General features: G+C 49.1%; 2 protein-coding genes across 13 annotated transcripts in view; one reads left to right on the forward strand and one right to left on the reverse strand.

The window, feature by feature from the left end:
• PPIP5K1 (diphosphoinositol pentakisphosphate kinase 1) overlaps window positions 1-5,283 on the forward strand; it is a 44,852-nt gene extending 39,569 nt beyond the window's left edge. For 6 of the 10 annotated variants that reach the window (XM_057401333.1, XM_057401334.1, XM_057401337.1 and 3 more), the window contains 3 exons: window positions 2,627-2,764; window positions 3,193-3,306; window positions 4,355-5,283. In XM_057401333.1, coding sequence (XP_057257316.1) covers window positions 2,627-2,764; window positions 3,193-3,306; window positions 4,355-5,016 — 914 coding nt within the window. In that variant the 3' untranslated portion in view covers window positions 5,017-5,283. The remainder of the gene's footprint in view (window positions 1-2,626; window positions 2,765-3,192; window positions 3,307-4,354) is intronic. The other 4 variants (XM_057401335.1, XM_057401338.1, XM_057401340.1 and 1 more) reach the window with 2 other exon arrangements.
• Window positions 5,284-12,363: 7,080 nt separating this feature from the next.
• The window catches only part of MAP1A (microtubule associated protein 1A), a 49,103-nt gene continuing 35,949 nt past the window's right edge, over window positions 12,364-25,517 (reverse strand). For all 3 annotated transcript variants that reach the window (XM_057401344.1, XM_057401345.1, XM_057401346.1), the window contains 3 exons: window positions 15,344-24,197; window positions 13,446-13,678; window positions 12,364-12,528 (listed from right to left, as the gene is read on the reverse strand). In XM_057401344.1, coding sequence (XP_057257327.1) covers window positions 12,373-12,528; window positions 13,446-13,678; window positions 15,344-24,197 — 9,243 coding nt within the window. In that variant the 3' untranslated portion in view covers window positions 12,364-12,372. The remainder of the gene's footprint in view (window positions 12,529-13,445; window positions 13,679-15,343; window positions 24,198-25,517) is intronic.

Genomic DNA, 25,517 nt, shown 5'->3' on the forward strand with positions numbered 1-25,517 from the left:
TAACATACTTGGCAGACGACTCTGCCTGGTCTAGCTTAAGGTTTTTCCCATAACCAAGTCTTGTCTTCTTTAGTCTAACAGATGATTTCTTCCTATTTTACTGAACAAAAGTTCTGGGGACATAACCATGCTGTGCTCCTCACCTGGAGAAGATTACAGTGGACTTTGGGATTCATTTTTATCTACTCTGGTCAGCAGATCCATGCCACATGCCTCCCCCTCCAGGGCAGACCCCACTCTGAAGGGAGCAGATTGCCCTCTGCATTTTAATGCAGTCAGTATAGTCAAACCTGAACAAAATGAAAAATGAAACTCATTCCTCTGTGGGCTGCTCTATGACTTTGGTACAAAATGAATGGAATTCTGTCTCATTTCTTATGCTTTTGTCAGCATCACAGACTCCTGCCCTGCAGGCCCCAGGAAAAGGCTTTGGGAAGCATCTGCAGTGGCCAGGCATTTGGCACTGGGGACCTGTCCAGCTGGAAAGGCTCCTGTGGTTTGCACTCGTGCTTTATTTTTGTTGCCCTTCCCAAAGATGTGGGTTCTTTGTTAATCATGTTTGGTGCAGCAGTGGCCAGAGCTGCTGTGATGCATGTAAGGATTACAGTCTGTACTGGTAACTTCTGCTGTGGCTCTGCTGTGGTGCAGGATGCTGCCTCTCCCAGCAGCTAGGCAGGTAAGGGAGGTGTGTGGGGAAGTGGGCTGCCGTGCACAGATGAGAGGGATTCCTCAAAAATAGTCGTGCTTCAGCTCAAGAAGGAAAACTTTTGCTTTTTCCTCCAATTGCTTCAGACCAGTCAAGTGCCACAGTGCTGAGCTGTGTGAGCAGGCATCACCCCCTCAGGGTACAGGTATACCCCTTCACATCAGCAGTGTTGCCAGTGTCACATGTTTGCTTTTTGCTCTTTTTACTAAAGGAGTGCCCAATCACTTGGATCCCCATCAGTGCCTCCAGTGTATCTTCCACCTATGTTGCTTTGCCCTGTGTTGTATTAAGACTTCTTCCCTTTTCCTCTGGAGACCCCAACAGCTGAGCCAACTTTGGTCCCTCTTAAAACAGATTCTGTTGTGAAATGACATCAGCCTCATACTGTGGTGCTCCACAACCATCTCCACACAGCAAGGTGTTAAGTCTTGTCTTTTATCTCACTCTCCCAGAATGCCCAGGAGAAAATAATGAACAGTTACTCTTCCTTTTTCAGCACATGCACTCTAAGGATTCTCAGCAAGGGACAAAAGAGTATGGTATTTTTCCTGTGTCTTATATTTCTTCATCCTAGCCAAGGATTTGTTACCCTTCCTGCCTTGAATTGATGTTTGTAGGCCCTTTGTGGCATAGGTAAACCTCCCTGGACTGCCTGGAGGGTTCTTTATCTCCAGTAGCTGTTACAGCAGTGTCTCTGCAGCACTGCGACCTGGTGATGATCTGGTCTGCAGCCTTCTCATACTGCATGTGGCTTTGCTCATCTGCTGGCTCATGCTCCTTGCCTCTTGCAGAACTGGGTTAGATGAGCAGACTGGAGCAGAGACTTTCCTGGAGGTGACTGGAACAGTGACTACACTTAGCAGATAATCTAGGCTGGTTTAGGTCTTCCTCTTAGGTGCTGTCAAGCTGTAGAGATTAGTTACAGCCTCCCAGTGTGCTGGGCAGCAATCCTGACACAGTAGAGCATCAAGAGCTGTTGTACTTGCATTTCAAAGTAATTTTCCTTCTCTGTAGGAGACCCAATTCCTTCCCAGGGTCTTTCTGAGCTCCTCAGTTGAGCTAGGAAGTTACAGAATAGGAAGCCTAAGCTCAAGTTTACAGGCCTTTAAACTCAAGAGCTACAGAGCAGGAGGAGGCCTCATTCCCATATTCTCAGAGACTCATTCAATTCTTCCTTGCCCCTCTGACACTTTCAGGTTGGCTTGGTTCCACAAAACCTTGCCAAGAAGCTTGGATGAAGAGGAAGATGCTTTGCAATAACACTCCTCTGGCTTGAGCAGCAAAGAGTTTGCTGCGAATGGCTGTGATGCAGCAGAGCTCTGAGCAAGTGTCTTAAATGTTGAGATACATATTTCTACTAATTCTGGGTTTGCTGGCAGTGAAGTCTTGTTAAGGGGACAAATGCTTCAGACATTGCCCATCCCTTACTGGGAATGCAGGCTGTGAGGTGCGAGTGGAGGCTCTGCTGCTCCCTGCCTCTGTAGCAGCATGCACTGCCTTGCTGAGGGGATTGGGGGGGCTGTGCCAGGCTGGGCCGAGGTGGTGGGTCCTTCTGTGGATGTTCTGTTGACTTCTCTCGAATCCTGTTTTCCTTCTGTAAAGCACGGGCTCTGTTCTAAGTTCTCCAACATGACCATATAGTTTAGCAAAAGGGTCACAGGCTTTGCAGCAAACACGGCTGCTGCTAAGATACGTTTCTTCCTCTTCCCCTCCTTCTGCGTGTGCCTGGACGCTTGCTTTCAGGTCTGTTACTGCATGTGGTTGCCTAGCGGTGATTTTTCTCAGCCTGGAAGAGGTGTCCTTAGGCCTGAGTGTGCCTGTTTGATTCACAGACTGCCCAGCTCCTTCAGCTATGAGTGGTCCTGCATGGATTTAGGTTGCTGTTTGCTCTATTCATTTTCTGATTGGGTTTCTTTCCAGGTTTTGAAGGCTGTTCCATGGTTCCCACCATTTATCCCCTGGAGACCCTGCACAACTCCCTCTCTTTGCGACAGGTCAACGAGTTCCTGACAGCTGTGTGCAGGAGCTGCAGTGAGTCGCATGTCCAGTCTACTGCAGGTACTGGTGAGGTGGGCTTGTCTCTGGGTGAGCCAGAACAGAGTTGAGGCAAGGAGAGCATTTGGTCCTCTGCGTTAATGGGACAGATCAGCCTGACAGGACTGGCAACAAAACAAACCACCCTGTTCTAGAGTGTTCTAGCCCAGGAGTGAGCAGTGGGATCCAGCTCACAGCCATCTGAGGCCACTTACTTGAGAGCCAAGTAATCGGTCAGGTCTGTCTGTAGCTGATAAGTTCAGTGACATGGATACAAACCCCAGCTTTGGAAATCTTTGCCTCAGATTCCCAGGAGCTGATGGACAGGCGTGGCTCTGAATCTGCACTGTTCTTGAGCCCTTCTGGGAGTGCCTGCTTATAGCTGCTGGGCTACAAGCCATTCCTTTACGTCTGTCTGAATATTACTGATCTGTGTGTTTCTTTTCTTGAAGCTTTGTTTGATTCAATGATTGGCAGCCAGATACCAGGAGACCCCTTTATGTCCCAGCGAATCCTGTCATCTTCCTCTTTGCCATTGCGCCAGCGTTCGGATAAGCCCCCTTGGTGTGAGTGTTCCCTTCTTCATCATGGGTCAATGGGATGGTGAGGGAGGGAAGTAAAGGGTACCAAATGGTGGAAGCCAAATATTCGTGCTCAGGGTTTCTATGCTCTGCCCTTGAAGGAACAGAAACAGAAAAGGGAAATAGGTAAAAGGGAAAGCAGTCATACTTTCCAAAGAAAGATGCAAAAAGGGACTCTCTGTAATATTGTATATCCTGGGGACACGTGCTGTTGGATGGATGCTGTCACTCCAGACATCCTCTGCGTTGTGCACTAGGACATAGAGGGCCTGAATGCACCTCATTTTCATTTCCAGTTTTGTGATACTCGGTGGCATATGGCCAGCTCAGTGTTGGCGCATGGAAATACCTTTTCATAACCAGCCACATCCGTGCCTCACCCAGAGCTCCATGCAGACAGCCCATCATTTAGCTCTTCACTTACAAAGCTTTTCTGCAGCCCCTGGGCCTCATGTGTCACAGTCTCAGCAGAGCTGGTGACTGTTGTTAGCTCCCTTTGCAGATCTGACTGGAACTCGAATGGTAAAGGATTAGCCAGCAGTTGAACCGTGAATGTCTTAATAACACAAGTCAAGGTTGCCACTGAAGGAGCGATCCTACTCTTCTCCTGGCTGTACCCTCTTTGTGCCAGGAGTAGAGAGTGTATGTGTGGGCAGCAAGGTCAGGGAACTGATCTGACTGGAAACAGTTGTTTAATCCTCCTCCCTTTATTGGATTAGATGTAATCTAGATCTGTTCTCTAGTTTTGCTCCTTGTACAGTTTAAGGCAAGAATAAGCATTGGTAGAGAATCTGTACTTCTTCCAGTGGTGACTCGAGCTTAGCATGCAGGGGTTGTATGCTTGGGTTTTCCTCAGCCGAGCTGCCAGAAGTACAGGCAGGGGCAGCTGCAGGCCCCGGCCAGGTTGCATGGCACATAGACTACCCTCACCTACTTGCTATAGCACTGTGGGACTGCAACAGCTTGGGTCTGCCCAGGCTTTGGGCTGGGGAGATGTCAGCTAATTTTTGAAGATTTTTCTTCCTCTTTGCAGACAGCAGTGGCCCCTCCAGCACAGTCTCCAGTGCAGGCCCATCCTCCCCAACCTCTGTGGACAACTGTGCTCGCTTCAGCTTCAGTGAGAAACTTTGCATCAGTCCCCCCAAAAGCGAGGAGCAGCTGAATAGCCAGTCCCCTGAGCAAGAAGAGGGACAGCCGCCAGGCAGCGGGCTTGACGTGGAGTTGGAGGTGTCTGGGTTGTTGGAGCCAAGTGCCCCAGAGACCCTCACCTGGAATAAGGGCCCAGAGCCAGGCAGGGTCCTGGAGCTGTGTGAGAAGGAGCTGGCGGAGGAGGACTCTAACCCAGAGAAGAGCACGGTGGAGCTGGATGAAGAAGAATCAGCTGGGGAAATGTTAGAGCCAAGTAACACAGGGAACCCAGAGTGTGGTTCAGGGCCTGATGTAAGGCTGGCTGGGGAGAGTGTGAAGTCAGGTGAGGGGTGTGTAGGGGGAATGACCGGCCTGGGTCAGACAGGGCTGTCTAAGGAGGGCTTGGTGCCCTGTGAAGAGGAGCTGCTGGGCGAGGTTCTGGACCCAGAGCATGTGGGCAAGGAGCCGCTGGGGGACAGTGCTGTGCCAGGCCAGGGGCAGCCCCTGCCTCCCGAGAGAAGTGTGGAAGAGCTGCAGCTGCAGTGTCGGGGGAATCAGCAGAATTAGTGGCTCACCGGATAGCAAACTGCAAGCGCTTCTAGCCTGGAGGCAGCCCAGTTTCCTGCACAGCACCTCATGTGGCTGGCTCTCTACAGCACAGAACAAGCCATGTCCCAAGGCCACAGGACTTTGGGGTTTGAAAGAGTCTGCTCTGCTCCTCCACAAGCGAGCTCTTTGCCATTTGGCATGAGACGATGCCTCTCTGCCTTGTTAAGTGAACAACAAATGCATGGCACCTCCGTGGAACGGGGACATGGGGCTGCACTGTGTCCCAAGGGGACAGCAGAGTTAAAGGATGGGTACAGCCAAGGCTTTTGGGGTGGTAAGTTCAAAGGGGACAGATGCTCCCTTGAGATTTTTTGGCCCATAGGCTACAGAGAAAGGCAGTCTGGGCCCAGAGCAATCAGATCCATCACAGCCACCAACCTCCTCTCTGTTCCTTCCTTCTTCCTCTCTCAGTTCCCATCACTGGCCACCAACAACAGGTCCAGAGGGTCCATAGCAGGAAGACTAGGAGAAGCAGAAAGCATTCTGAGCGTGGGAAGGAGAGTAGTGAGGGGATGAGGTGCAAAACTGCCACTTGCAAGGAAACATCTCTTTGGTGTAGACTTTGATGTTTTCCTGCTGGGCTGGGGCAGACAGGCGGGAGCCTGGGCATCCGGCCTGAGAGAGGTGGGCAGGGAGGACACACACGGGTTTTTTCTCGTCCCCAAGGGTAGGGCAGGGCACAGCTCTGAAGTCTTGGTGACAGAAATTTTAAAAAAAACTGCTATTTGAACAAATCAGGATTATTAGAAACCACGAAGGAGATATCTCTGGTATATATGAGAAGTATTTAATACATATTTATGTAATTGACTTGTGAGCACAAGCCTGAAGGCAAGGTTGATACGGGTGTCCCTGCCGCCTCCTGCGTGCAGGCCAGGGCTGTGCCTCCTGCGCCTCCTGTACTTGTGGACAAGTCTGCGTTTGTCTGTAGCTAGGACCTGTGTTTCTGTGAAGCTGTGCCCAAAGATATCCACGCTGTATTGTGATGATGACGTGTGTTCACAGTAAATTGATGCTGTGGGTCCAACGTCTCTATCTCTGATGCGGACTTGGGCAGTGGTGCATGTGAAGGAGCACGCCCTGCTTGTTCTCTGTTGTCCCGGAGGAGGAGCTGTGGCTGAAGCCACCACTGAAGTGAGTGCATAGGCATGGGGCTGTGCTCAAGAAGGCCACACGCCCCTTTTCCTCCACGAAAGACCCGGTCATCCTGGGGGGAGCAGTACTGGCTCCCCAGGTCCCAGGGTGGTTGGTGGTGGAATGCGAACACCGGGTCAGCCTGCTCAGCTCCTTTCTCTCGGTCCACAGCTCGCTGCCATCAGCAAGCACATCCTGCAGCCAGTGTCCTCTTCCTCACACCTCATAACCCCTGCCTGCCAGGCCGGGCACTTCAGAAAGGTCGCGTTCACTGTCACTTGCAGTGCAGTAGCTGAACAGTGCCTGGATTCAGGACCGGCTGCCCTCTCCTGCGGGGCTATGGGAGAAGGGGACCTGCTGCAGGGAAGCCCCCAGGCTTTCATTGGCAACCCTGCCTTAAAGACCTGGAGGAACAGAGGCCTTGGGTGGTGCCACAGACCCCTGCCCGGGAGCTGGCAGCGGGAGCACGGGAGGCAGAGCAGCACCGGGTCCTGTACCCCCCAGGGTCAGTAATGGAGGGAATGACGAAGGGAAGCAGCTCACAGCCACAGCTCCTGTGTGGCTCTGCAGCTTGGTGAGGGACTGGGGTCAAGAGAGGGGCCAGAGGGGTTTTGTGATGAAAAATACAAACCTCCGTATCCCTAAATTTAAAGGATTTCTGTAAATTCTGCTTGGTGTCTAATTTCAGCTTCTAACTCTTATCTTTTGGTTGCTGGAGTCCTCTAGCCAGAAATTAGCTGCATTGGTACCTTGCACAGTGACAATACTGTGGTGTTTGTAGGATCAGAGGGTAACAGGGAGACAGGCTGGTGACTTGTGGCTGGTGGTGCTTGCGCTGTGGAAGCAGAAGTCCTGAACTCAAGGGCAGATACTGTCCTACAGGCAGCTGAGAAGAAAAAAGCTGGGCTGCCCACAGTGATGCAGGAGCAGGGCTCTGGGCTGTAGCTGCTCTCTTGCATAGAGAGGCCAAGAAGGGATGGTACCCTTTATTTTAAAAGGGCTGCTTATTGCCTGCCTGTGTCGAGAATTGTCTTTCACGATGCTGTAATGCTTCAAATGCACATCTGCAGTGTGTTGTGAAATCTGAGCACTGACCATCTTTTCTTAGCAGTGTCTTTACCATGTTTTCTTGGCTTAGCAGCAGGAGTGATTAATCCACAAAGCCCTTTCCAAACAGAAGGGTGGTGTAAGGAAGGGCTGTGACTCACGCGGGGCGGGGGGGAAGAAAAAGATGGTTGCAGTTTGTGAGCGCAGCAGCAGAAGCTGGTATTTTTGGCTTAATCTTGCCAAAGCTAGTTCCTGCTCCTCAAATCTATGCTAATGCAGCTTAAGGTGCACTTTCAAATGCCCTTGTGCTGCGTAAGTAGTGATGTGCACAAGTGACTGCTGCATGGTCCTGCGTCTCTTTGCCTGCAGTGGTTGGGGAAGTTCGGATCAGGCTTGTCAAACCCCTGGCAGATGTAATGAAGTAAAACTCTGAGTTGTTGACAGCAGGAAAACAGCGCAGAGACATGGCCCAGGCCGTGCGGCAGGACAGGCAGCAAGTAGCAACTGTCTGTACCAAGTAGCCAGAGCGCAGCGATGGCCTGTGCGCTGTGCAAAGTGGCAGGCTTTCTCTCAACCAGTCCTTAGAGCTGCAGGAAGGGTCGGGCTGTGCAGCGTGTGCAGGGTTTGGGCTTTGGCGGTTCAAGGTCCGGGCAGCCCTGCATGTTGAAAAAAGACCAAACTCAGTATTGCTGCTTTTGCCTCGGGCACTCCTCTGGCGCACCAGTTGGCAAATACCGAAGGAGCTGATTAAGGGAGGGCCGTGTCATTGTCTTACTGGGACCTGTCTTTTGATTATCTGTTCTGCTTTCTCAGAGCCATGCCCCTTACCCCACAAGTTACTAATCCTGGTCTCCCTCCCCAGGTCCTGCACAGCAAGCGACAGACACAGGTGACCAACAGAGGATACCGGTGTCTGCCCTTGGTGTGAGGGTCCTATGCGTCTGCTCCTCCTGTGGCCCAGGACTGTTGGGTCCGGTGCCGCTCAGTGGATGGCTGCTCTGTCACAGGCCACAGGGGGACAATAGGCCCAGGAGCTTGAAGGATTGCTGCTTGCCTCTTCAAGTTGCTCTGCAGGAGGATCCTTAGGCTCCCACCTCTGGAAAGGCATGTACAGTCACAGCCTCTCAGTGAGCAGGAGCATGGCCACGTCCATATGCTTGCTTAGCAGGGAAGCAGCTGTGGAAATAGTTCCTGGGTAAGGGTAATGGTTTGCGGTTCCTCCCCTGTCAGCAGCAGTTTGGCAGCTGCCCTGAGCTCTGTGTCACATGCTGCACAAGCTGTGCCGTGCTCCGTGGCCACAATGTCCTCTCTTCTGAAGGGCCGTGGCCCGGTACCTGCTTTCCTTTTCCCTTGCGTTCAGCTGTGCCATTGTGTCTCCCCCTGAGGACACCCCGGCAGGAGCAGAGCTGAGCGGGCAGCACCGCTGCAGCACCGGCAGAGCACAGGGCTGCTGCCCTGTTCAGTAGCTGAAGGGCTGCAGTCAAGTGCCTCCCGCTCCAGCGGTCACCCTGGAGTGCTGCAGAGGTACAGAGGCCGCTGCTGCGATGGGCACTGGCAGCATGGGATGCCCCGCCAGCGCCCGCAGGCCCTGAGCCAAGTCCCTCCTGCTTTGCCCAGGACCAGAGATGTGTCCGGTCCAAGGAATGCCGGCAGTGCAGGGCCCGGCAGCGGCGCACCGTGGAGCGCGTGAGCAGGAGCTGCAGCGGCAGGACGGGTTGTGCCAGGCTCCGCACCGGAGCACTGGGGGCTGCGTCCCTGGTTGGGCCCTCGGCTGTGGTGCAGGGGGCAGGGAAGGAGGTGGGGGTCCCAGGTAGGCTCCATGCCCCTGTGTCGGTGCAGGGGGGGGGTGTTAGTGGCAAAGCCGGGGCTCTCAGCATCCCTGTGTCCATGCAGGGACTCACTCAAAGACCAACCTGAAACCGCTGGAAGTGTTCTTGTTCGCAGTTAATGTGGCTTTATTATGAACGTGTTGGGCTCCTCTCTCGACAGCAGTTAGTTACAGAGTGTTTCACATGAAAATGAGCAAAAGGACAGAACTTGAGGAACTAAATTCAAAAAGAAACATGATGCTGAAGAAAAGAATCAGGGCTCTGTTCTTAAGACGTTTAGCATAGAAGAAGCTAGGAGCACAGGTTGCCATTTCAATACAGTTAAGACGTTCACTTCTTTAATTATAGGTTTAAAATAGTATTTTGTACCTATTACATACAGGAAGATTACGCGTTGTTGCCCACATGCAGAAACAAGCAAAAGCAGAGTTTAACTCTTTCTCTCTATAGTTTTGTATCACCTCTGGCTCTGGATGGGTTCTGCTGGCTCCCGCAGGCTCAGCAGGGGCAGAATCTTTACAAATTGGCATTTTTACAAGGTTTTTTTTTTTCCCCGTAGTCATTTAAGATGGAGGGAGGGAGGGAGGGAGGGAGGGGAAGGAGAGATGTTGAAGGGAGAAGACGGACACAAAAGACTAAACTAAAAGTGTGGCGCCTCGAGGCAGAAGCAAACTGCCACAGGATAAAGGGGTCCGAGCAGCACGGCTGCAGCGAGCAGCAGCACCGAGCACATGGTTTTCGCTGGAGCATGTGCCAGTGACCACACTCCTGCCTGGAGGACGCAGGCACCTTGCAAAGCCTCACTACTACTGCTGCTTAGTCACAATTGCTTCAAGTTTGAAACTGAGAAACATTCATGTGTGGGTCTATCTAAAGTTAGTGCATTAGCTTTACACCTAGCCACGCTTTGGGATCCAGGGAGCCAGTCAAGGAGGGTCACATTCGTTCCTGCACTGCTGGCAGCAGCCCACTGCAGGTGAGCCAGGAGCTCCCCCCCCCACCCCAGCAGTGTCCAGGGGCAGCAGGAGCAGCTGTGGTACCACCTGCAGTCTCTTGCCATAACCAGCACTCACGGGCACTGACCCCATTGGGTTACAGAGAATGACATTTATTCTTCTGGCAGACACACTGTGATTCCATGGTTAGAATGAGTACAGCACAGGACAGAGATCTGCTGAGTCCCGAGTGAGCTGACATGCTCCTACCAAGGGCTTTGCTGAAGGGCTGGCTGTGGCCAGCCTCAGCCTTGTGCTGCAGCCGCTGCAGTTCAGACATGGCCGAGCCCTGCTGCTGCCAGCAGGTTCTCTGGGGCCTTTGTATGTTGCTGTTCAAATTGCAGCATCTAAGTATTTGCGCTGAGAAACCTCTGAACTAAGAGCACATGGTGTCATGTCAACATATATAAATTAAAATATTAAATTCACACAAAACTCAGCTTAACATCAAAAAATAAATATATAAATTAAATGCAAAATAAACAGTTTTCCTAGAAGCTCCATTTGAATCCCAGGAGCAAGTTTCTAAGCAGCATTTTCTTTGTGTCAGCTGCCAGAAAAGAAGCACTGAGACTGATGTGTCCCAGGCAAGCACAACACAGGGTCCTGGATGCTTATTATGCAGTCAGACCTCGGCGCCGGGCCAAGCACCGTGGGTGACACAGCAGATGGAAATACCTTGGAGCTGTATGTCAAGCTTTGCAGTATTGCTTTCTAGCTCATCCCTCCTTCCCCAGAGCACACCCTACTGCCACTCTTTGTCATACAGAAAGATAATCTCCGTCTTTGTGCTAAGTGCCTCTTGCAAGGCTCTCAGATTCTAACATTCCTGCTGCTCTCCCTGCAGGAGCTCCACAGCTGGGATGGGTCTGGACACTAAGGAGGCTCTGGGTGACTGTTAGCAGCAATGATGCACTCGGGGCTACTCTCGTGCCAGGATGGCCAGCGAGCAGCACCCACAGGAGGTGTGCCAGCAGCGGGCTGCGCGGTGCGCACAGTGCTGCGACAGCACCTCCACTGTGCTGGCGACAGGACTCTTCTTGTCCCTGCCTCTGCTGTGGAGGGCCTGAGAGCAGCTACGCTTGCTAAACTACTCTCCCCAGGTGGTTTTGGAAGGGGTTCTCTTTCCTTACACCGCAGATTCTGTTCCCTGCATCCTGGACACCTGGGGGACAACACAAAGCTTGAACACAGCTAAGAGCTCGGGCCAGTGGCAAACAGGCAGCAAGGGACCTGCTGCTGCTGCAGAGCTGTCACATGCCAGCTACACCGGCCAGACAGGAGCCTCTATCAGGTGGGTTCCTCAGCTGCCTCACCACAATCCTCAAGAAAGCCTTTGGTTTACAAGGACAGGGAGGTTGCTCGTACATCTTAGGCAAACAGTGGCCGGGGTTGTTTCAGCCCTTCAACTTTAGAGGGGGCTGTAGTTGTGCGTTTGGATACTCTCCTTGTGTGACTCCTCAGGCAGCAGCCCCTCTGTGCCTCCTACTGCCACGCTGCTGATGTGCAGGAGTAAGTCGGCCACTCTGAGTGCAAAGCTCAAGTTAGCAGGTTAGGAATGTGCTCTTTATAGCAAAGAACAGGTAGAACCCTCCCCTCCCACCTACATCCCCAAAACTGTCCTTCATCCCAGTTCCTTGATCATAGCCAGCAGGTGAAGCAGGATGCTACAACCAAACACTTGGGACAGAAACCTGCAGAGAGAGCTGGCAAGCAGGGGTCCTGCCCAGCTGGAGTACAGGACCCTTGGTCAGAACACCATCTGTATGTTCAAGATGGGAGATGGAAGAATGACCTTCACTGTCACCTTACAGTTGGAGGGTTTTGCCTTCCCTCATTTTCTAGGTGCATTTTCTTTGCAGATTAGTTTTCTTCTCTGTCCCCCTACCCCCCATGCACTGTCTACATGCAGCAGCAGCACTTCAGCCCTCACCAGAAAGATGAGGTTTGTGGTGCTACAAGTTAAATGGCAAGGCAGCCAGGAAGAGAGTAGAACAAGCTCTCACAGCAGCAAGGCAGCCAAAATAGTCTACAGAAACGGTACAGGCAGCCGAATAAAGCAGGGAAAATGAAAGTGCCCCTGGCCTGCAACTGCTCTTGCACGAATTCTCAGCTCAGTCCAGAATATTAGAGCCCTACACTTCTTTCTCATGGCATCCAGTGCTGAGCTAGATGGATACCTGATTGCCTGACAAATGGGAACCATGTAGAGGACTAAACCAGAGAAGAACTGGACCGTGATTAGATGGTGTCTCTGATGTTGCATCGGTGATTGGAGAGTCAATGGATGAATGCAAAGCGTGGAAGATTTAGAATTCGATCTTACAGGCTGGAAAAGATTCATCCTGCATCACAACAGTGCTGCTGCTTGCCAGTACCATGATGTTTAGCTCCTGCTGTTTCTCATGGGTCTGCTGGTACCATTCTCGTGTGACTTCAGTATCATGTGTTGGGATCAATGTCACCTGGGAAAAGAAAGCAGCAGAAATGATTGTCTGAGAACACCTGCAGTGACAAACAATGCCCACAGGAGCTGAGGCTAAAATTTCCCGTTCATTTTGGAGCACTGTACCCTTGGTACTTCTTGTTCTATTTAATGTCTTTCAGAGGTCAGGCTCTCTAAGGCAGAGCTGGTGCTTTATTTTATGCACTACCAGCACAATGGCTGCAAAGTTGTAGGACTAAGATCTTAATGATGAAAACAGCTGCAGTGCAGGGGAAAGCATCACCCTGTGGAGCTCCTGAAACAGCCTTAGAAAGACCCATCAGTGTGAAAATGAACAATTCTGAAAGTGCCACTGTTAACGGCCTGACAGTAGGCTTTATGTGCCTACTGACCCAACGTACAGCTTTGGGACCTTGAAATCTGAGGCTGCTTGATCTGAAAGAACATACACACTTTCTTGTACCTGGCTTCAGAAGGAGTGCCTACCCAGAATATCCTGCAAACTGAACTGAGCAGGAACTATGGGTAAGAACACTCTGGTTTGAAAGCACTAATAAAAAAGTTGCTATCAGAAAGATCACCAGTGAGCAACAAATGCCATTGTGTGTGGGATGCTGTGATGAACATACAGACTTGTTGGTGCTTGTTCTGCCTTGAGGAAGACAAGGAGGAGTGTATGATCTCTAAATGCTTTCTCCCCTCAGAAGGAAAGGAGGACCTACCTGCTTCCACTCACACCACTTTGGGGCTGTCCTCATCATGGGTACAAACAGTTACTCTTCTAAGATTGCAGAGCAATACTTCCCCAATACAATTTGCTTCCTCTCAGTATGTCCTCATGTTCTCCCTCTAAGTATCTCTGTGACACACAACTCCTCCCCAGCACTTGTGACACAAGTAGCATCACACACACTCCTTGGCATTCCCGTGACCTACCTGCAGGTTCTCACCCCACTGAGACTTCCCCTCCAGGAGGGCATCCAACACTGCACGGCTCGGTTCTCCATTGGCTGCATCATTCCCACTCACAACATAGTATGATGCTCGAACCCGCTTGAAGAACTCTGGATCTGTGTTCTTTCCACTGCAATGGTTGGGGATGTATGCCAAGTCCACATAGACAGGTGGACCCATGGGCACAGGCAAACTGCTCTTCGGACTATTGGAAGCTTTGGGAAAAAAAAAAAAAAAGAAAAAAAAGAAAAGAGAGGCTATCAAAACCCTTCTGGAAAGGAGAAGCTCTCAAATTAACACTGAAGGACTTGAATTCCAGAAAGCTGCATTTCACCAGCAGCTGCAGCAACAAAGGTAAGATTTATCCATTCATCTGCTGCTCGGAGGTGACCTGGATGTATTTCTGGACCACTGCTGTCACAGCTCCTGGAAGGGAAAGGGAGTTCTGCTGTTCTGTGGGGAGGGACTGGAAGTCTTTAGGCTCAGAAACTTTTCCTGAAGAAGGGAAACAAAAATCTCCATTATTAGCTTTTGCAGAGTTGTTGTTCCAATCAATATTTGGTACTGAATTTTGTTGGGTTTTTTTGCTAAAGAAATCCATTCTGATGGCCTTTATATGCTATCCTAAGGTATTACAGTAGCCTTCTGGACGCTCCACAACGGCTTTCTGCCATCCCTGTGAATTGCTGCCATTCCAAGGACTCTATTGCTCTTTCCTATCAACCTTTTGTACCTCTTTTCTTCATTTGCTGCTGCTTACATTTATGAGATGAGGGATGGTCAAACAAGAGCTGTTATACTCAGCAATATATGCGTATACATACACACACACAACCCATAGAAGGACTGTCCCTCCCCTCCCTCCTGCTCTCTGTGGAATCACAGAGGCCTCTGTCCTCTTTTTCCTTCCCTATACTATGATTTCTGGGTAGTCTCTTCTGTGAGCAAAAAGCCACTAACTGCTAGGATGGACACCTCATTGTGCTGCCTGGCTGCTACACAAAGAATCCCTTCCTTTCCCAGCCAGTCTTACGGTTGCTGACTCCTCACCCCAAGTTTGTTTTGGGCAACTCACAGCACTGCTCCATGCACAACCTCTACATCCTATAACTTTGTCTCAACCCTCCCTTCAGACTCACATATCCAGGCACCGCATCTTGCCAGTTCTGCGCAGCATCTCCAAGATATGACTGCTCTGCATAGGCGCTCTGTTAATACCCTGCTGCAGGCTCTCTCTTGACTGCACCCTATGTGCTTGTCAGTTGATCATGAGCATCACCCCTCTCAGCTGTCAGTTCAGTCCACATTCCTTTGCAGAGCCCTCCTGGGCCTAGCACTGTGACCACCCCACTGCTCTGGCCGCTACTTTCACTCCCCACTACAATGAGCAGCCCCTTCATCAACCATGTGGCTTGTCCACCGCCGCTGCTGCCAGTGACACCATCTGTCAGTGACACCAGTTTGCCCCTCCTGGGCTGTATTTGCAACACACACACACAAGGGCTCTCTTTGTGTCTTTCCCTTCAGCTGTTCTCATGCGAGAGGAGTTTCCTGTAGTGCCTCTGCAAACTTCCCCCACTTCTATTACACCCTCTCTTTGCTGCAGTGTCTACAATGGGCAGCTACTAAGACCACAGACATCAGCTGGTTTACAGTTTTCTCCATTCTTTAGGGTGCCCAGAGAAGCTGTGGCTGCCCCATCCCTGGCAGTGCTCAAGGCCAGGTTGGACACAGGGGCTTGGAGCAAGCTGCTCTAATGGAAGGTGTCCCTGCCCGTGGCAGGGGTTGGAGCTGGATGGGCTTTGAGGTCCCTTCACACCCAAACCAGGCTGGGATTCTCCGATTCTATGGACATGCATGCTTAAGGAAGAATTTCTTACCAGGGTTTGTTTTGATGCCATTAACAAGGCTCTTGCCGGGGTTGCTGTGGCTGCTCCGGGATAACTCATCCTCTGGCTGCACCATTCCACCGCGTGGTTTGGGCTTCTCTCCACCATCTCTTTCTTTCTTGGCAGTGACAGACTTTGGAGATTTGTCCGATGGCTGTTTCACAGGAGTGGGGGATCGTTTCCCTTTCACGTCTATTTTACGGGCAGGTGAGGAAGACTTGGGCTTGCTCAAAGGCTTCCTCACACCTTTGTTCTTCTCTTTCATGTCTTTCTTGGAGATTTTATCAGTTCTGCTCATGCTTTGCTCATTTACCAACATATCAGGGTCTACCATGCAGACGTCAGGGTGAGGAGGGTGGGGATGGGGATCTACCATTGGAAGGGGCTGAGGATCATGACTGGACCTAGAGCTGGTGTGATGAGCATTCCCAACAGCTTTGTCCACTGGGAGGAAATCGGCATCTTCGTCCGAGTCCATGTTGGCATCTGCTGTGATGGATGGACATTCTTCTGTCTCAGGTGGGACATCCGAGTCTGACTGAGAGGTTCCAGAATCACTCACTGATGTTGGAGGAGTTTCCTCCACTGTGGCACTTTGCATGGGGCTACTACCAGTGTGGGGTGGTCTTCCTTGCACTGAAGGATGACCATCCTCTTGTGAGAGGTCACTATCCTCAGAGAGCTCATGAGGGCTCGGGTTGATGAATGAGGGAGAGAGTTCTCCTTTCCTGTGCTTGTATTCACATGAGGAGAATTTCTGTCCACAACCTGAACTGCCTCTTAAACATGGCTCCATCTCATGGGAAGCATCTCCATGGTCCTCTGTTTTTCCACCCCTCTGTGCATCCGGGAAAAAGGGCTGGAAACTGTGTGCAGGGGACATCAGAGAGGAAGGACGGCTCTGCCTCTCTGTGTCCGCTTTGCCCGCACATGGAGAAAAACTGCTGTCAGAATCGGCACATGGCTTTTCATCTTTTGCTTGTGCTGCATGGTATGTACTTTGGAAAGCCTGCAGACTGGTGCTCACCTCTGTTGGACCATTGGCTGTGGTTTCATCTTTGGCTGTGGTTTCATCTTTGTGCTGATGATGAGGAAATGATGTCAGGACATCAGGGAGAGATGTCAGTGTCATCGAGTGTTCTGCAAATGGTGTCTTCTGCTCTGGGCTGCTTACACAGGGTTGCCGTTGTTTCTCTGCAGAGAATGGTGTGGGGTCTGAGCTCTGCCATTCCTTTCTGCTTGATGAAATGCTGTCACCCATGCCACTGGTGAATGGAGAACCATGTTCTTTAGCAAACACAAAGTCTTTGGTTTCAGCTGTGTGTGTTTTCACAGCACTATCTGGAATCTGTGGAGACACATCCCAACGACTCCTGGTACCTGGTTCCTCTCCTGCACCTGTGTATGTGGAAAGCATATGGGAGTAGAAGCTTTCTGCTTTAGTCGGTATCACAGGAGTGGTAGCTTCAGATGAAGGTTCCTCTGACAGGCTGGAAGATTCATCTTTCAGCTGATGCTGGGGCACAGCCTCCCTTTCCACAGCTTTGGAGAACAACTTATCTTCTTCATAGGGACTCAGTGGTGAGAATTTAGCAAAAGATGAGTCAAGGCTGCCGATTTTCTCAGGAACCTCCAAGTACTCATCTTTCTTCTCCTGGTCTGACAGCAAAGCACGAGCAGCCTTTAAAGGAAGAGAGATATCCCCAGAATGACTTGCCGAGGTTTGCTCATGTCTGAGCATACTGGATGTTTCCCTCTTTCCTAGCAGGGAGCATTGGAATCCCGACCGGCTGTGCATCACTGTGCCCTCTGCTGTTGGGCTCTTTCTGAATGCCTCCTCCTGTTTTCCAGAAGCACATTTCAAGTCTATGGCTTGGTCCTGGCTCTCTGAGGCTGCTGCTGCGCTTGGATAATCTGTTACACAGAAACGTGATTCTTCTGGGGAATGTTCGGCATCTTCTCCCTTTTGTGAAGAATCTTGTCTTAGCTGGCACACTTCTAAGGTCTGCTGATCTCTGCCCACGTCTGGCAGGTCCCTGTAACCAGCAATGCGTGTCCCCACAACAGTGGCTGATGCAGTTTTCCTACCTCCATATTCCTCTTTCCACGCTGGATCAGAGGGTGACGAGGCAGTAGAACTGGGTGAAATGGACTCCTGACGCGTGCTTTGCAGAAGGGGTTCTGGTACATGAAACTTGTCCATGGCTGAGATGTGTGCATAGACTGTGCCTGTACCTTCAGCAGGGCTGTGCAGTTTAGACTCCTTCTCAGATTTTTCCTTAGCACCTTTTTCTAACTCTGAGTCACTCGTGCTTTCTTCCCCTCGACCTGCTTTCTCACAGTACGTGCCTTTGGGGTTTGAGCTTTCAGATTTCAGGAACAGAGATACCTGCTCCTGGCTGGACAAAAGGATGTTCTCATCCGGAGAGGCAGCGTCAATGTAAGCAACTGATTTCTGTTGATAAAATGTATCAGTCATGTCTGTGAGAGAGGCAAATGCTGTGCTTGCAGATGATGGGTGCAGTTCAGAGTCCAATTCTTCTGGAGAAGCAGAAGACACCTTCAATTTTTCCTGTCCTGCAGGTATCCTAGGCTTATCTCTTTCAGACAAGGGCAAGTATCTTTCATGCATGTCTGCATAGTCAAAGGCTGACTCTGCTTTATCTTTAGGGGATGCTGGAGATGACAACTCCTTCTCAGCAGAGGTATAAAGGCAGGACTCTTCTTCCTTTGCAGAGACATAAAAGCTTTGACCTTTTTGAGAAACCAGTGCTGTTGCTGGCATCTTGTCAGCATGAGCTGGGCTGTCTGCACCCTTGGGTCTGAAGGGAGAGGATCCAACTCCAGACACAATCATCTTCTCATAGATGTCAGCATACTTGAAACTTCTTTCATCAGGGTAGGGAGTTGGTTCTCTTTCTTCTTGCTCTTGTCCTGTAAAACTGTCATCACCTCTGGGTCTGCAGACCCCTTCCTCATAGGAATAAGGCTCAGGAGAGCTCATGGAAAGGGTCTCTGGAGGATATGCCACTCTGCTGGCAGAACCTGCAGCCTCAGCATGGCCCATGGCAGCACTGCTTTTCTGACAAGGGCCTTGCCCTAAGGGGGAGTGTGCAAGCTGCCCTGAACCTGAAGCACTTCCTTCTGGGGATGCTGCTGTATGTTCATATTCTGCTGGTCTTGTAGATTGCAGCAGAGTAGATGCTGCCGCCATCTGCTCTTTTCTTCCTGTAGAGTCATAGAGACCTTTAGTGGATTTACAGTCATCCTCTTGCTTTCTATCTGACTTGTATTTACTGTCTATTTCCTGATACAAACCACTGATGTCTGATTTCATTGATTTCTTCTTCAGTGGGACTTCCTCCTGTAGAAGTGGCTTGTACTGATCTAACTGGTAAGGCCTCTCTGTTTCTGGTGGTGTGTCAATCTCCTTTTCCTGAGCGGTAGCTATTGCAGACAGAGGAGATGCTGTCAGTGCTTGGTCTAGTGACTTTGCGTAGATATCTAGGGCAGCTTTCTCATCATCATCTAAGTAGGAGTAATCTTGTTTAGATGTCAAGAACAATTCTTGTCTTTGTTTGCTTCCAGCTAATGCTTTGGCCTGATTTTCCTCACCAAAGACGTATCGAGAAGACAGAGGAGAGCTTTCCATTTGTGTTCTTTCTGGGAGTGTGATGTCAGGAGGAACTGTTTCCTCTTTCTTTGTCTCTGATGCAGGTTTGGCACTCTTCTGTGTGTCTTCTTTGTAATCACATGATTCTACCTTTAAACATGCTGTTTCTGCTTGCTGTAGCACAGGTTTGTCTTCAGCATGGCAGAGATTCTCATCCTCTTCCTTGGGTAACTGCCCTCCTCCTCCAGCATCTCTTCCCTCCTGAAGATACCCATATGCAGAGTCCCATATTTCCCTTTCTGCTCCCCCCCAGGTGTGACTGGCAGGCACTTTGGGAGACAGGATCTCCTCCTCTTGCATTTTAGGAGACGATTTTGCTTCATATGCTGGTACCTCGTCCAAAAATGTGCTCTCTCTCTCTTTATCGTATCTCTGCCTCCTTCCCTGAACCGGTTTCTCCTTTACCTCTTCTGGGAACCACACTTTCTTCTCACAGCTTAAATCTTTCATGTAAAAGTCTTCCATTTCCAGAGATCTTTCTTCTTGAGCTTCGTTGAACCTGCAAGGTTTTACACCTTCAGCAGAAATGTGTGAAGATGTTTTATCCTCAGTTGGGCTACATTCTGTGAAGTGTAAGCCCTTTTCATCTGGAGATACTTCCTGAGAGTCCAAGCCGGCAGTTCTTCCCCTAAATGGACCCTTTTCTGATGCAGAAAATAAACTGCTGTCATCTGGAGACATATCTTCAGTTGAACTATCTCTGAGGGATGTGCCTTTAACTGAGCTACTTTCTGGACAAGGAGAAGATTTTGACACTTCTTCTGTGAGTTCTTTGGCAAAAATTTTCATCGATTTTTCATACGTAGCTGGGCTCTGCTCTGTGAAATCCAGGGATTTCATAGCTTCTGAATGCAATTTAGCAGTAAAGTCAGACATGGCTTTTTCTTCTGTGAAACGGAGAGATTTGAGGTCTTCTGAAGAAATTCCTTGAACAAAAATGTCTGAAGAGATTTCCTTGCTGGGGCTCTCAGTGAGAGAAACAGATTTAGTCTCTTCTGGAGAAATGTCTTTAATGGAAACATGAGAAGATTTGTCTTCTTCTGAGGTGTCTCCTGTGGAATACAGCACTTTTCCTTCTGCACTCACTCCCTTAACAGAAATATCTGAGGACTTTTCTTTACCAATACTTTCTTCTGCAAAAGAAAGTGATCTGGTGTCATCTGGTGAAACCTGTGAAGATTTGTCACTCTCAGATTTGCTTTGGCTTGTGAACTGTGGAGGATCCACACCTCCTGGAGATGCTTCTGTGGTAGAGAATGGCTCAAAGGACAAGGGCTTTGAAAATCCCATTAAACTTTCTGTCATGGATTTAGTTCCTTGCTCTTTTTCTGGCTCCAGAAATGTATCTGTGCTGGGGTGGAGCCACACGGGACGCTCCTCCTTCTCCCCTATCACCACTGTGTCCTGCTTATGGTAGGAGAGCCAGGGCAGTTCTTCCTTCCCCAGGGGGTCTTCCTGCACCTCCTCTCCAGGAGACACTGGAACGTCACTGCCCAGGTCCAGCTTGTGCTGTACAGGTCCAGGCACTTCTTTTTCATGCCTGTATTTTGCTGCAGATACCTCGTCTTCTCTGAGAGTTTCACCCTTGGTTCCCTTCACCACAACAGAAGTTTGACCTTCCAATTTCTTGGCAGCGGCATCATCTCTTTGTTTTTCAAATAGATCTGAATCTACTGTTTCTAGTTTTTCCTCCACTGGTGACTGGTAGAAAGGTGTGTGTCCTGCACTGGTGGGGCCAGAAGTGGTGGGAGAGGCCATTTTGACTGTACTGTCATCAGGACTCATGCATCGCTCTTCAGCCTCTGCAGCATCAACCTGGGAAAATGGTGTTTCTTCAGAGGTTAGTGACAGACCAGAAGTCTGCATCACTTGCATGGGAGCATCGATTAACACATTATCAGGACATCCTTGGTGAGCAAACATGGGGGCACTGTAATGCCCCCTGAGTTTCTCAGGCATTTCAATATTTGGGGTCCCATCTTCTTCTTCCTCTTCATCTTCTGCCTCTTCGTGAAGATCCTTTTTTTGAGCTTCCAGTTTTCTCTCTCCTTCTGCTAATGCTTGGAAATCTTCCGGGGGTGGAGATTTAAAATATTTGTCTTCCTCCAAGGATGATGTAGGAGAGATTGTGCCAGCAGAGGGAACATAGTCGAGACCTTGGGTTGCTTCAGTCCGAGAGGAGGGCATGCTGTTTACCGTGTCTAAAAGTAAGGAGCTTTTCCCAGTCTCTTCTGTCTGTGGTGCTGTTATAGATGCAACAGATTGGTCTTCTGCTACTGAGGTTGCAAAAGATGAAAGCTTATCACATTCTGTAATGGAGGTAGCAGAGGATATATGTTCCTCCTCAGCTAGAGGTGCTGCCACAATGTTTGTAGGATATGCCAGGATTTCAGACTCCTGGCCAACATAGCCCTTGGCTGGAAGGTCAGCAGTAGGCATGGCCTGTATTCCATGTATTACTTCAAAAGAGCCTGGGTGGTCAGGAACAGAAATGTCATAGGCATTGACATCATACTTCAAGTGTGGGATCCTCTCTTCCTGTTCATCGTGTATTTCTTCATCAGAAATGGTCTGCTCTGTTTCTGAGTATCCTGGGATTGTTTCATCTTGGATATATGACACATGTTCTGCTGTTGCCCCTGGTGTGACTGGCAGACTGCTCAGATATGACTCTTCCTTTCTTATGTCCTTTCCAAGTAACTTGGTTTTCTCACCCATGTCACTAAACTCTTTTTCCTTTTCTGTAGTGGTAAATATTTTATCCTCCCTCTCATCCTGATTCAGCTCATAGAAGTTTCTGTTCTTTTCCTTCTCCTCTACCTTCACAGGGTGTTCTTCCTTTTCTTCCAGTTCTGCCTTTTCTATCACATCTTCTCTCTTTTCCTTCTTACCTTCTTCCCGTGCCTCTGTCCCCTCACAAGTCTTTGTTTCTGTTTCCCTCTGTTTTCTGTCCAAAGGGATTTTCTCCTCTTCCTCCATTTCTTCCTCTCTGAGCACCGATGATCGAACACCCTTTGCTAAGAGGTCTACCTGTGATGGTACCTGTTCTTTGTCTGTCAACAGCTGAACTTCCTTGTCCTGCTCAGCCTGCGTCTCGTGGTGTTTCACGTCACGATTTTCATCTATTGTTCTTCTTTCATCCTCTATTTTTTCGGCAAGTCCTGCTCTCGGTTCTAGCTGAGGGACTGTCTTTTCCTCTGCTGGCGATGCTTTTTCCATATCAGCAGTAGTCATTACCCGATCAGAAATGTTTGTTTTCAAAAGCAGATCCACTTCAAGGCAGCTCTGAGCAATCACGTCAGCAGAGTCTTTCATCTCAGTTTCAGGTATTCTCATGATCTGATCACTAACCTCAATATCAGACACTTCTTGTGTCACCTGCAAGGCCTCTTTCTCCTCATGCTTCATTTCCTCAAAGTCCTTTGTAAGATCTTCTGGTGAAGATAGGACTAACCTCTGTTCAGCTATGGAAGCCTCTTCTGGCTCCACCTGCACGGGTGCCTTCTCCATTGGTGACATCTTCAGGTCAGCAGGTATTTCCTTTTCAGGTTTGACCTTGATCTTCTCAGTTTTGAGTCTGCCTGGAACTTTTGCCTTGTATAATGTTTTTCTCACTTCTGGGGTAAATGGTTTTAAGTCTGGTTTAGAATTTTTTTTGGGCTCTGGTTTTGTTTCTTTCTTTTTATCCTCTTTCTTGGACTCTTTTTTTTCCTCTTTCTTTCCATCATCTTTTTTTAAGTCCTTTTTCTCTTTCTTAATCTCCTTCTTTTCTTTGTCTTTCTTCTCCTCCAGTTTGGATACTTTCTCCTTGAGATGCTTTTTTCCAACCTTGTCTTTTGCCAGTTTTCTTTTCTCAGCCTTCAGAGCATCACTTGTCTCTGTCTTTATCTTTTCATGTTTAACAGGTTTCTCCAGAATTTTCTCTGAGTGTTCTTTAACCTTTTTCTCAATTTTAGCATCCTTTATGACTTCCGGTTTTACCTCCTTAATCCCCTCCTCCACTGCCTCTTCTTTCTTAGCTTGCTTTGTCACAGATGGCTTGGGGGAAGACTTAAGACTCTCTTTACTGTCAGTTCTTTGTTTAATTTTGGACTGCTTCAGCACAGGTGGAGGTATTCCAGAAGTGATATCCTTCTGAGTAGCCACTGGGTACCTCAGAAAATCCAGGTGCTTGAGTTTCTCAAGACCTTCCAGTATCTTATTTTGAGGAGCATTTCCAGGAAACAAAACCCTTACAATTTTCTCTGTTGGGCTGGCTGGAAGCCACACTACCAGGGCTGTGATGGATGTGAGATAGGGAACAGAAATTTCACCTTCTTTCCCACTTGCTAGAATTACGCCAGTCTTTGCTTTACTATTACCAGCCCATTTCTGCATTAGAAACTGCATTTCTTTACTGTCCTTGACAGGATTCAGTATATACATGTCCAGCTTACCCACTCCCATTTTATGGAAAAGTGTGATAGGTTCAATGGTACTGCTCACCACCCTGTACAGAGGCTCTGCTTTAATGCCTAGTCTGCTGAGATACTGCAGTGTCAGACAAGCTTCTTCGATGCTCCTCTTTACTTTCATGGATGATTCAGGCATCTTCAGTTTTTCAGGAACGTTAAAAAAAACCACCCCTAGCTCAGGAGAAATGAGGTTCTTCATCCAGTCACTGTAATTGGTAGAGCCCTGGGATTGCTCCTCCTCTTGCTCAGCAACTTTCCTCTGCAGCAGCCCATTGATGCCAGGTAGGTTGTCAGCACCGATGTGGGTGAGCAGGATAGAGTCGATCCTATCCAGGTGCCTTACCAGCTTCCAGAAGCAGGATTTTCTGTCAGAGCCACCATCCACAAGGATGTTAAACCCATTGACAGCAAAGAGAGCAGAATCACCTCTTCCCCCAGGGAAGATGTAGCAGCAGGGTTTAGAAAGCTTCAGAAAGCCCCCTGAGGTGGGTGGCTCCAGGAGATCAAACGGAGACGGCACGTCAACTGTCTCAGAGACATATTCTGCAAACTCAGACACCCCATCCATTTCTGGCAGAACTGGATCAGGATTCAGTTTCAGATTAATGATTTCCTGAAATCGAGGATGTCCAAGGTTGCTCCAGTCTCCTTCTCCCAAGCACGACACAGTAAGGGAGGCCTTGATACCTGAATCAGTGTCACTGAGAATCTGGGTGACCTAATGAGACAAACACAAGCAATCAAAGGTCAAACACAGCTCTGAGACCAATTCGGCACTTCATAAAAAAAACCCTGGCAGTATTTCTGCCAGTTAATGCTGAAATAGTGAAACACCACAAGCCCTTTGCTGACAGGAAACACTGGGGATAGATTAAACAGTCCAAAAGCAAAAGCCCTTTGCAAATCATTGCATGGGACCATGTTCTGCCATCCTTTGAAATTCTTAATGTTCACAGGCTGCTTCGCTTCCTGACTGTTGGGAGGGCACAGTGACAAGACCTCAGGAAAGAAAAGGAAAGCAGGAACCAACTTGTCCACTTTCCTTACTTCTTCCTATGTAACCTGGGATATCAGTCCCTGGCTTGGGCTCAAAAGTAGAAGTTTCTGTTTGATTTGTGAATTCAAACCCTGAGATACCCTTTTCAGTCCTTGTATGAACTTACCCTTGGTCATTGGCTAGTGAATGATCATACAGCACTTGGTGCAGTTTCAGTGCCATAGGACTTCCTTTTTTATTCAGACTCATTTTCTTCCCTGGGACCTATTTTGAAAGTTGTGATTCCGTCTCCAGTAAGACACAGGGCTGGGGACATGCTACATGATCAGTGAGTAGAACTAAGGTCAATAAAATTTCCAAGGCTCCTTAGAGCTATGCTGAACATATCCCCACCAAAGCAGCATTAAACTTCAGACTTCCTAAGTATCTGCAATGAGATTACTACATTGTGTTCTCCTTCTTAGACTGCCCTTAATTAACTAGTTAGCATCCAAATAGGTACCAGAAATGAGAACAATCAGCCTAAAATAAATGAAGTTGGGCAGATTTTCTGATTTTATTACAGCAACAGTGATTACCACTTGCCAAAATGTCACCCAGCCATTCCTGCAGCAACTGTACATTCAATCAGAGGCATTCTAAACATCTGGCACACAGTGAACAGTGAAGTCAGGCTTATCAAAAACTGAAGCAGCATACCTGTATTGGCAGCGAGTGCCAACAAAAAGAGAGTTTAAAGTCTCTGAGGAAACCTATAGCACACCTAGCTAAGGTCATCAGCATCAGAGCAGAGGTTCAGAAATGTCTTTTAAGGTTTTCAAGACCCCACTGACAAAGCCCTGAGCAATCTTGTCTAAATTCAGTGCTGACCCTGCTCTATGCAGGAGGCTGGGCTACAGGCTTCCAACCTGAATGATTCTGCAATTCTGTGATTAAATAACAGCATTTGCAGTCATCTAATCATCATGTAGTTACTTAATCAGCATTTAGTAATCCCCTCATCATCTTCAGACACCCGTAATGAACACTCTGGACTTTGTG

The sequence above is a fragment of the Pezoporus wallicus genome, unplaced genomic scaffold (genome assembly GCF_028554395.1).
Source record: "Pezoporus wallicus isolate ANWC-B61680 ecotype Strahan unplaced genomic scaffold, APGP_CSIRO_Pwel_v1 contig_12204, whole genome shotgun sequence".
In the NCBI taxonomy this organism is placed as follows: Eukaryota; Metazoa; Chordata; class Aves; order Psittaciformes; family Psittacidae; genus Pezoporus; species Pezoporus wallicus.